The 11,711-nt window shown below is 41.6% G+C and overlaps 1 protein-coding gene across 1 annotated transcript; it reads left to right on the top strand.

Annotated features, from left to right (window-relative positions):
* The first annotated feature begins 678 nt into the window (after positions 1 to 678).
* On the top strand, positions 679 to 7,551 carry LOC124012825 (DNA repair protein complementing XP-A cells homolog). The gene is made up of 5 exons (XM_046326814.1): positions 679 to 1,528; positions 2,085 to 2,190; positions 4,696 to 4,861; positions 6,003 to 6,120; positions 7,030 to 7,551. Exons 1-5 carry the CDS (start codon positions 1,222 to 1,224, stop codon positions 7,182 to 7,184), a joined length of 852 nt encoding a protein of 283 aa, XP_046182770.1. The 5' UTR covers positions 679 to 1,221; the 3' UTR covers positions 7,185 to 7,551.
* The last annotated feature ends 4,160 nt before the right edge of the window (positions 7,552 to 11,711 follow it).

Consider the following 11,711-nt stretch of genomic DNA (forward strand, 5'->3'; position numbering starts at 1 on the left):
ACTGCTTTAAATAGATGCTAAGCATTGTGTATGGACACCCTTAATGGGATACTGCAGTGGTTATTCAAACTTTTTTAGCGGGGACCCTATTTTTTCCGCAAGAATTTTTGGGGACCCCATTCCACCCCACAGCCTAAAATCAGTCCATTTAGATTTTTACATCAACAAATAACCTTCAATTCATTACATTTTCATCTCTTATCAAAATTAAATACATTTATTCAATAAAATGTCGTTTTTGAAATGATATTTCTCAAAAACGTTTGTATATTGTCACATCCAATAATCTGTACTTTTAATGTTTTGTTCCTTTAAAAAATCTATATATGTATTGTTTTTTTGGGGCCTCCCCACTGCTGTTCCCCCAGTGGGGTCATGACCCCTATTTTGGTTACTGTGAGAATGACCCTATGTTGCTAGGTGGGAACCATTACCAGATTTGCCTATTTATGGGGCGGCAGGTAGCCTAGTGTTTAGAGCTTTGGACTAGTTACCGAAAAGATGCAAGATCGAATCCCCGAGCTGACAAGGTAAAATTCTGCCCCTGAACAAGGCAGTTCTTAGGCCATCATTAAAAATAAGGATTTGTTCTTAACTGACTTACCTGGTTAAATAACGGTAAAATAAATACAAATGTGTGGACTACCTGATTCTTTGGAAGGAAAGAGAACAGGGTGGGTCATGGTAGAGTATAATAAGTTAATTAAAACAGAGAATGAACATTTATAATGAACTAGACAACAGCCACTCCAGGTAGAGTCAGAGCCATATGTTTAGCTCTTTACCAAGCAGAGATATTGCTATAGCAAGCTAATTACATCAGATATGGCACATTGCCACTGGGTCTTTCAGGATATGGACCAGCAATGAAGGACATGGACAAGAAGGAACAGGATAAAGCTGTGAATACTATTAGTGCTGGATGGGGATGGTATATGTCCGCTCTCCGGCGATACCTCGCGGTCACATAGAGAAGCTGCATCAGTTTCATAACAGCACTTTTATTTTGACATTATAACAACCCGGAAGTTGGTTGTGCGACCGACAAATGGCAGCCGCCGGTAACTCGAACACACCGATGTGTCCACGGGTTAAAACTAGAAACACAAACAATTGTACCCCTCTTAGAGCTCTGCCAACTGTCTTGCTGGTAAACAACTTTACTTAATTGCAATTTCCAAGACGCTGGAGAGTTTAGCCTACAGCTAAGTTAGTTAGCGCATGCTTTTTTTTGCGATGGATCTGTTGGAGCCTCCAACGCCGGTGAAGGATAATGCTTCCTCTCCTTCGGAGTCCAAAGCCAAGAACTGCGATCTGACCCCCGCAATGAGAGCCAAGATCGAACGAAACAGACAGCGGGCTCTGATGCTGAGGCAAGCCCGACTGGCCAGCAGACCATCGGCAGGGGAAGGGGGTGGAACCTCGGCTAAAGTCGCTAAGATAGTCGACTCTGGAGGAGGTTTCTTCATTGATGAAGAAGAGGAGGGACAGGAGGAGCAAAGGACAAAGGAAGTGGTGCATCAACCAGGTATGTGCATTTATAGTCAATCAAATATGGCAGGGGGAACTGTTCATATTTGTTGCATGATGTAAACTTCAGACGTAATCTCATCTCCTCCTGTATGTCTGGTGTAACAAAGGGAGATGCACGGTTTGTTCATGTGCGCCCCTTTGTGGAATCATGTAATACCACATGCCAGTTGCTGAGTGGAGTCAGTTTCTTTCAATCAGGTATTACAGACGCCCCCTATTGTAAATGATGTCCACAATACATTATTTATGGCACAGTGGCAACCAACAGACCACTATCTGAATGACTAGTAGATACTTGTTTTACTGACAAGACACCTTGGCTGACCTCTCTTCCTATAGCACTCTCTCTGCATTGATTGTGATTCTGGATACGTGTGTGTGCGCCAAAATGACTCAAATGTAATCATTTAAGTGTAGTAGTAGTGCATTGTTGAGCCTGGGTGCCAGTCTGCTTGGCATCACAATTCCATAAGCAGTGTCTGCGCTCTTGAAAACTAACTGGCATTCAGGCTAGTGTTGAGTTCTTCTGCTCTCTCCGACTGTCTTCCTAGCCCCGGTGATGGAGGCAGACTATCTGCTGTGTGATGACTGTGACAAGCCGTTTATGGATTCCTACCTTAGCAACGGCTTCGATCTGGCAGTCTGTGACAACTGCAGGTAAAAGTCTTCTTGTGTCAATGGCAACAAACACAAATAACAATATATATATATATATATATCATTGTACAGTGTGCTTCTCATAATAGTGTTCACATACAGTACCAGTCAAAAGTTTGGACACACCTACTCATTCAAGGGTTTTTCTTTATTTTCACTATTTTCTACAATATAGAATAATAGTGAAGACATAAACTATGCAATAACACATGGAATCATGTAATAACCTCTACCTGGACTTGTCTTTAAGAACTGTGTTCAGTTTTCAAATGTTGCATGCATTTCTTAATGATGAATGCAAATTTAATGGTAAATACACTACCGTTTAAAAGTTTGGGGTCACTTAGAAATGTCTTTGTTTTTGAAAGAAAATATTTTGTACATTTTTTTTGTCTATTAAAATAACATAAAATTGATCAGAAATACAGTGTAGACATTGTTAATGTTGTAAATGACTATTGTAGCTGGAGACGGCAGATTTTTAAATATTTTTTATGGGATATCTACAGAGGCCCATTATCAGCAAACATCACTCCTGTGTTCCAATGGCACGTTGTGTTAGCTAATCCAAGTGTATCATTTTAAAAGGCTAATTGATCATTAGAAAACCCTTTTGCAATTATGTTAGCACTGCTGAAAACTGTTGTTCGGTTTTATTTATTTGCACTATTTTCTACATTGTAGAATAATAGTGAAGACATAAACTATGCAATAACACATGGAATCATGTAATAACCAAAAAAGTTAAACAAATGAAAATATATTTGAGGTTCTTCAAAGTAGCCCCCCTTTGCCTTGATGGCAGCTTTGCACACTTAGCATTCTCTCACGAGGAATGTTTTCCAACAGTCTTGAAGAAGTTCCCACATATGCTGAGCACTTGTTTGGCTGCTTTTACTTCACCTTTGCGTCCAACTCATCCCAAACCATCTCAATTGGTTTGAGGTCGGGTGACTGGAGGTCAGGTCATTTGACGCAGCACTACATCCCTATTCTTCTTGGTCAAAAAGCCCTTACACAGCCTGGAGGTGTGTTGGGTCATTGTCCTGTTGAAAACCAAATGATAGTCCCATTAAGCGCAAACCAGATAGGATGGCGGCAATGCTGCACAATGCTGTGGTAGCCATGCTGGTTAAGTGTGCCTTGAATTCTAAATACATCACAGACAGTGTCACCAGCAAAGCACCATCACACCTCCTCCTCCATGCTTCACGGTGGGAACCACACATGCGGGGATCATCCGTTCACCTACTCTGCGTCTCAAAAAGACACGGCGGTTGGAACTAAAAATCTCTAATTTGGACTCATCAGACCAAAGGACAGATTTCCACCGGTCTAATGTCCATTGCTCGTGTTTTTTGGCCCAAACAAGTCTCTCTTCTTATTGGTGTCCTTTAGTAGTGGTTTCTTTGCATCAATTCGACCATGAAGGCCTGATTCACGCAGTCTTCTCTGAACAGTTGATGTTGAGATGTGTGTTACTTGAACTTTGTGAAGCAAACTCTAATGAACTTATCCACTGCAGCAGAGGCAACTCTGGGTCTTCCTTTCCTGTGGCGGTCCTCATGAGAGCCAGTTTCATCATAGTGCTTGATGGGTTTTGCGACTGCACTTGAAGAAACATTCAATATTCTTGAAATGTTTCGTATTGACTGACTTTCATGCCTTAAAGTAATGATGGACTCTCTGCTTATTTGGGCTGTTCTTGCCATAATATGGACTTGGTCTTTTACCAAATAGGGTTATCTTTTGTATACCACCCCTACCTTGTCACAACACAACTGATTGGCTCCAATGCATTAAGAAGGAAAGAAATTCCACAAATGTACTTTTAACGAGGCACACCTGTTAATTGAAATCCATCCATCCACCTCATGAAGCTGGTTGAGCGAATTCCAAGAGTGTGAAAAGCTGTCATCAAGGCAAAGGGTGGCTACTTTGAAGAATCTCAAATATAAATATTTTTGTTATTTGTTTAACACTTTTTTTTGGTTACTACATGATTCCATGTGTGTTATTTCATAGTTTTGATGTCTTCGCTATTGTTGTACAATGTAGAAAATTGTAAAAAATGAAGACACACTTGAATGAGTAGGTGTGTCGCAACCTCTGGAATTGTATGTGCAGGACAAGTTGATCAGTATAACAGGTTTACTATAAACACATTCACTATAAAACATGTTTTATTATTTAACTAGGCAAGTCCGTTAAGAACAAATTCTTATTGACAATGACGGCCTACCGGGGAACAGTGGGTTAACTGCCTTGTTCAGGGGCAGAACGACAGATTTCTTCCTCGTCAGCTCGGGGATTTGATCCCACAACCTTTCGGTTACTGGCCCAACGTTCTAAGCACCTAGACTGCCTGCACTGCAGTATTACATACAGTGCTTTAACTTCCGTTGTATTGCATTGTGCTTCAATGGTAAGAGGATGCCAAAATGCATCTGAAGAGGTTTTCTATCTTGTCTTCCCTCTGTTAATGCCCCCCCCCCTTCCCATCAGAGACAACGAGGTGAAACACAAGCTGATATCCCGTACGGAGGCTAAGCAGCTCTACCTACTGAAGGACTGTGACCTGGACCAGAGGGAGCCAGTGCTGAGGTTTGTCCTGAGGAAGAACCCACACAACCCTCATTGGGGAGACATGAAACTCTACCTCAAGCTGCAGGTAGGACGAGCTTACCGATACCAACCGTCACTGGTTCTAACCGGCTGCTTTCCCTCAGCCTGGTAAAACCAGACTGAACACTCTGCTCTGACCAGTATTGTTTCAATCAGTTTGAATGCCAGGCTAGCTTTCCCTCACCTTGTCCTCAACTGACTGCCACTGTACCAGTTTTCCCCTACAATTGTTTGTTTACCTCTACCTGGACTTGTCTATAAGAACTGTGTTCAGTTTCCAAATGTTGCATGCATTTCTTAATGATGAATGCAAATTTAATGGTAAATACACTACCGTTTAAAAGTTTGGGGTCACTTAGAAATGTCTTTGTTTTTGAAAGAAAATATTTTGTACATTTTTTTGTTGTCTATTAAAATAACATAAAATTGATCAGAAATACAGTGTAGACATTGTTAATGTTGTAAATGACTATTGTAGCTGGAGACGGCAGATTTTTAAATATTTTTTATGGGATATCTACAGAGGCCCATTATCAGCAAACATCACTCCTGTGTTCCAATGGCACGTTGTGTTAGCTAATCCAAGTGTATCATTTTAAAAGGCTAATTGATCATTAGAAAACCATTTTGCAATTATGTTAGCACTGCTGAAAACTGTTGTTCTGATTTAAAGAAGCAATAAAACTGGCCTTCTTTAGACTAGTTGAGTATCTGGAGCATCAGCATTTATTTGTGGGTTCGATTACAGGCTCAAAATGGCCAGAATCAAAGAACTTTATTCTGAAACTCGTCAGTCTATTCTTGTTCTGAAAAATGAAGGCTATTCCATGCAAGAAATTGCCAAGAAACTTAAGATATCATACCATGCTGTGTACTACTCCCCTCACATAACAGCACAAACTGGCTCTAACCAGAAAAGAAAGAGGAGTGGGAGGCCCTGGTGCACAACTGAGCAAGGGGACAAGTACATTAGTGTCTAGTTTGAGAAACAGCCTAGAAGGCCAGTATCCCAGAGTCGCCTCTTCACTGTTGATGTTGAGACTGATGTTCTGCGGGTACTATTTAATGAATCTGCCAGTTGAGGACTTGAGGCGTCTGTTTCTCGAACTTTTCAAAACGTTTTACGTTGCGTGACCCAGCCGTATTTAGGTTAGATCAGTAAAAATGATTTTGTGCTGTGTTTCCAGGTGGAGAAGCGCTCCTTAGAGGTGTGGGGCTCTGAGGAGGCCCTGGAGGAGGCCAAGGAGGCCAGAGAGGAGAACAGGGAGGTGCAGAAGCAGAAGCGCTTCAACAAAAAGGTTAAAGGTCAGTGACACTGTTTTCTGATCCTCACTCAAGACATAATGCCATATCAATAAATAAGTCACTGTAATAGGAATTCTCAGATTAGCAATTGTTGGTAAAGTTCATGTTTAAAAATCTAGTTGCAACAGGGAGACGTCATCCAGCAGAGAAAATGTCTAATTGGCCTCTTGGAGACAGGTCCTTTATATCCTAATCAGACAGCACCAAATGTTCTGGAAACACCAGCCTCTTGGAGACAGGTCCTTTATATCCTAATCAGACAGCACCAAATGTTCTGGAAACACCAACCCGAGAGGCTTGTGAGTCTAAACGAAAAGGCAGTGACGGTCACCTGCTACAGATTCAGAGTTCACAGAACATCATCAATACAATACAACAGTGAATAATCAGTGTGACCTCGGTCCTTGTACATCCAGTCTGGCATCAACCACCGTCAACAAAAATGACAATAATCCATAACGTTCAGTATCGAGTCTAGTGACCATCAACCTGCACCGTGAGTATCACAATCAGAACACTGGAAATAGAAAGGGGAAATATATTTACATGCTAAACATTGTATGAATCCCTCCAAACTGAATATGAACTTTGCCCAATAGTCACCTTTTGTCAATACAAAACTCTGGGAGATACAATAACGTAGATAAAACACTAGCACCTCCAGTGGATTATAGAAAGCAGGTTATTGTTTTATTTCTTCATTGTTGACTTAAAACATTAAGGCCATTGTGCTTGCCATTTGTTTTTTTGCCGGGGTTTATTGCGCTTATGTATCAGAAGGCTGTGAACACAAAAACACAAGTGATACTGGCAAACAGTCTGCAGGTTTTTCTTTAGTCTTTATTGAATAATTCCTACATGCCTGTTATTGATCAGTCATTGTATTGTTCTTTTCTCTGTCGTGACCAGAGCTCCGCCGTGCAGTGAGGAGCAGCGTGTGGACAAAGGACACCAGCGCTCACCAGCACGAGTACGGCCCTGAGGAGATAGTGGATGAAGAGGAGGATCTCTACAGGAAGGTCTGTAACACCTGTGGACACGAACTGACCTATGAGAAGATGTAGCCTAGTGTCCTTTAAACCGTATCCCGGAGGCTCACAGCCTTGAGTTATTTTTTTTTGTGGACCACTGGTGATACACCTGACATGTCAACTGAGATTCAAATGACCGATACTTCAAGACGGCACGGAGGCCTACCTGAAATCATCTCAGCACGTGTCATACACAAAGAATCCACAAGAGGGCATAAATACATCAACACATTTTTTTTGTTTTACAGAGAAATGTTGTCCTGCTCAGTCTGGTCATGGCTGTTATGTTATATTATCAACTGTTATATTATCAACTGTCTAGCATGTTAACTTCCATTTTGTAATGTAATGTGTAGAAGGATCTGCATGTGCAAAATAAATATATTTTTCCATAATGTGATCACTTTTGCATCTGTACTTGACTTGTTTTAGATCTGTAAACAATCTGTAAAACAAATGTGCTCTTGGTTAAGATGGACAATTATTGTATTAATCCAGAATCAAGAAATGTATTTCATTTGCATACAATTAATTGAAAATTGTAGTCGACTGTCTTTGCTTTCTGTTGCAGAATCGCGCTGTAATTAATGCGATCGTTTTATGATATGTGTTAGATTTTGGTCGCCTGCTCAACTCCGTGCTCATACTTGAATATTTTGTGGGCAATTATTTCTGAAGCAACCTCCGGTCACAACCACGTACACGTAGTTCATCTAATGAGTGAAGGACTCCATAGTCCAGACATCACTAATCTAAAAGGGAGCAATTACCCCGCTCCTCCGCTCTCTCCACTGGCTTCCAGTTGAAGCTCGCATCCGCTACAAGACCATGGTGCTTGCCTACGGAGCTGTGAGGGGAACGGCACCTCAGTACCTCCAGGCTCTGATCAGGCCCTACACCCAAACAAGGGCACTGCGTTCATCCACCTCTGGCCTGCTCGCCTCCCTACCACTGAGGAAGTACAGCTCCCGCTCAGCCCAGTCAAAACTGTTCGCTGTCCTGGCCCCCCAATGGTGGAACAAACTCCCTCACGACGCCAGGACAGCGGAGTCAATCATCACCTTCCGGAGACACCTGAAACCCCACCTCTTTAAGGAATACCTAGGATAGGATAAGTAATCCCTCTCACCCCCCCTTAAGTTTTAGATGCACTATTGTAAAGTGACTGCTCCACTGGATGTCATAAGGTGAATGCACCAATTTGTAAGTCGCTCTGGATAAGAGCGTCTGCTAAATGACTTAAATGTAAATGTAATTGACAAGGTACAAGATGACGCCACCATTTTAATTTGAATGGTATTATTTTGTCCAACCATCGAGTTAATGTAACACGTATCGTCCTTCTTTCTTCTTTGCAAATGAAAGCTGCTTCACAATAGTTATTGGATGTGACTCAGCATGTCGTACTATATCACTATATCAATAAATGCAGTGCTTCGTGGTTGACTTTTTATTAAGGGGAGTCGGGGGTCTAAAGCAGGATCATCAACTACATTCAGCCGCGAAGAAAACAAATTCCATACCATTTCTAGACTGCAAATTGACCGCAAGAAGCTCAAAACTAAAACAATCATTTCAAACATTACTTACATTTTGTATACGATCACATCTCTATTGTGGGTGGGAATAACTTGGGAACAGATTTCCAAAATGAAAATCTCTTTTTGCACAGAAAACTTGGGGAGCCAAATAGAACCATGCATGGGCAATAGTTTAGGCCACCAGTTGGGGGATCCTGGCCTAAAGGCTACTGTAGGCATACAGCCTACCTAACATGTGGATACAGGCTATAGACTTGTACTGAATTGTTTCAAAGAGATGTCCTGTCCAGAATCACAATCTGCAAGCTCCCAACATTTCCAGTGAGTTTTATAATAAAAATATAACTCTGATCTATGATATTGATCACGTACTGTTATGACATGAGCTTTTGCCAGACTGGTGTGGCGAACTCAATCCCCGAGCAGTCAGTCACATCAAGCCCAAGGCAAATTGACCGTCCTATTTCTTCAGTGGCTACAGGAATGTGAGGTTTCAACTACTGCATTCCCATCTTAAACACTAGTGCAATACACCTCGATAAATGAACACGCTCAACAAAAATATGATACATGTTCCAAACTGACAATGGGGTTTCAAAGCCTCACTCATGCAAAGTTAAGACTGGCAAGTCTGATGAGGGTCAAACACTTGATATTAGAGCTCTGGAGAGTCTTAAAGGGTCCTTCTGGTGCCTCCCACCAAGCAACTAATGAGGTAGTATGCAGCGGTGTAAAGTACTTAAGTCAAAATACTTTAGTGTTTTTTGTTTGAGTATCTGTATTTTTACTATTTACATTCCTAAAGAAAATGATGTACTTTTTTACTCTACATTTTCCCTGACACCCAAAAGTACTCGTTACATTTTGAACGCTTAGCAGGACAGGAAAATGGTCCAATTCACACACTTGTCTAGAGAACATCCCTGGTCATCCCTACTGCCTCTGATCTGGCGGACTCACTAAACACAAATGCTTTATTTGTAAATGGCGTATGAGTGTTGGAGTGTGCCCCTGTCTAGCCATAAATACAAATGTATGCCATCGGGTTTGCTTACGTGAAGGAAATGTATAGTCTGGAGGGACAGCCTTGAAAATGTTCATATTTTTGTCATAAATAATGCTTGGTCCCTGCCTGTGCTTGGATCAGTTACTTAATTAGATTTTAAAGTGCATATAAGTTTGACTGTGACCTCTCCAGCTTGCTGACAATTAAAGAGTGGTTTATTTAATATTGACTTCGAGTGTCCCTGTGTTGAATTTCCACAACATTTATATATAAGGAATTTGATCTCATTGATAGTTTTGGCACTTAAGAATATTTAAAACCAAAAACTTTTAGTCTTTTACTCAAGTAGTAATTTACTGGGTGACTTTTACTTGAGTCATTTTCTATTAAGGTATCTTTACTTTTACTCAAGTATAACAATTGAGTACTTTTCCCAACACGGATAGTATGCCGGCATGGAGTGGGTTCAGAGTGGGGGCGCTGGCCGCCTGAGGAAAGTGGGGAGGGGGGTGTTAAAACAAAACAGAGATTGGGAATTGGTGCGTCGGCTGAAAGCAGGCAATAAGCGGGGGCGGTTAAATCCTGGGATTCCCCCTGTGGTTCCAGAACAGTCCCCAGTGGCGGTTATGAAGGGAAACCCAAGGAAAAAGTAGTATTTAAAAAATACAAATAAAAAAGTGTCTAAGTTTCTACTCTTTCCAGAAGTCCCCCCCCCCATCACCACTGCTGTTCATAGGAAGGGGAACCTCAAATATGAAACCCTCATTAGTTGTCACAGTCCATCAATCATGAGTGTCAACACAACCCCAGGCTCTACCTGGGATCCAACCTACAACTCCACGCATATGAGGTGAAAGCCTTACATTTGAGCCACTCCTTAATTCACACTAGGTGGCAACATGGGAGTGGGAAATCGCACTGTTTGTGACCTCTACTGGTCAGGACCATAGTCCAAGAAACACCTGGAGACTGAAGCTTGAGGCAGACAACAGGCATGGGGTCGAACTAGCTGGAGAAGACTGCCAGGAAACCGAGTGCTCTGTGTCATTCAGCATCAATTGGAGGTAGCTGGATACATGACAGCTCTCCTACAGACACAGAGCTGGAGGTCTGGTCAGATCAGACAAAATATCTCTAGGCACAATCACATCAGTATACAAACACAAACTCTGGACAGATTGACTGATAAATTAGACCAGATAAAAAATAAAATAAAAAGTTGATCAAGTAATCAAACTTTTTCCTAATTATCACTAAATCAAATACAAAAAGAAATATTTAAATTGTTCGGAAATCATTTTAAATTCATTGACAACCTTTGCCAAGCAGGAGAGTAACATGTTTCACATGAGTTATTCTATAATGTCTATTTACAAGTGGGTTTTCCGCTTGGTTGATTAGGAGATCAACCAAAAAACTAGAATGTGCAGGACTAGGGTTGTAACTTGCCCTAAATTCACAGTTCTTACAAAAATCCCAGTTGGAGAATCTCTGGAATCAAGAGGGAATAACCATGTGGGAATCGACCAACTTGGAGTCATCCCGGCAGGGAATTATGGGAAAATTACCAGAATTTTTCAACCCCTATACTATTCCATCAATAGGCCTAAGGGCTTGATTCAATCCACATCACCGAAGTTCAGCGTTTACCGTGAGTGAATTCAGTCTCTGCGAACGTGGGAACATTGCCTTTAAACTTCAGTGGATGCGGATTGCATTGAGTCCTAAATCGAAAAGATATGCCCCAGGACTACCTGACATGATGACTCCTTGCTGTCCCCAGTCCACCTGACCGTGCTGCTGCTCCAGTTTCATCTGTTCTGCCTTATTGTTATTCGACCATGCTGGTCATTTATGAACATTTGAACATCTTGGCCATGTTCTGTTATAATCTCCACCCGGCACAGCCAGAAGAGGACTGGCCACCCCACATGGCCTGGTTCCTCTCTAGGTTTCTTCCTAGGTTTTGCCCTTTCTAGGGAGTTTTTCCTAGCCACCGTGCTTCTACACCTG

This window comes from Oncorhynchus gorbuscha, linkage group LG24 (assembly GCF_021184085.1).
Source record: "Oncorhynchus gorbuscha isolate QuinsamMale2020 ecotype Even-year linkage group LG24, OgorEven_v1.0, whole genome shotgun sequence".
In the NCBI taxonomy this organism is placed as follows: Eukaryota; Metazoa; Chordata; class Actinopteri; order Salmoniformes; family Salmonidae; genus Oncorhynchus; species Oncorhynchus gorbuscha.

What these genes read in the sequence shown, in the direction of transcription:
- LOC124012825 (XM_046326814.1), top strand. Translation starts at nt 1,222, where the DNA reads ATGCTTTTTTTTGCGATGGATCTGTTGGAGCCTCCAACGCCGGTGAAG. An exon ending in GCAGTCTGTGACAACTGCAG is followed by an intron (nt 2,191 to 4,695) that starts GTAAAAGTCTTC and finishes CCTTCCCATCAG; the next exon opens with AGACAACGAGGTGAAACACA. An exon ending in CTTCAACAAAAAGGTTAAAG is followed by an intron (nt 6,121 to 7,029) that starts GTCAGTGACACT and finishes TGTCGTGACCAG; the next exon opens with AGCTCCGCCGTGCAGTGAGG.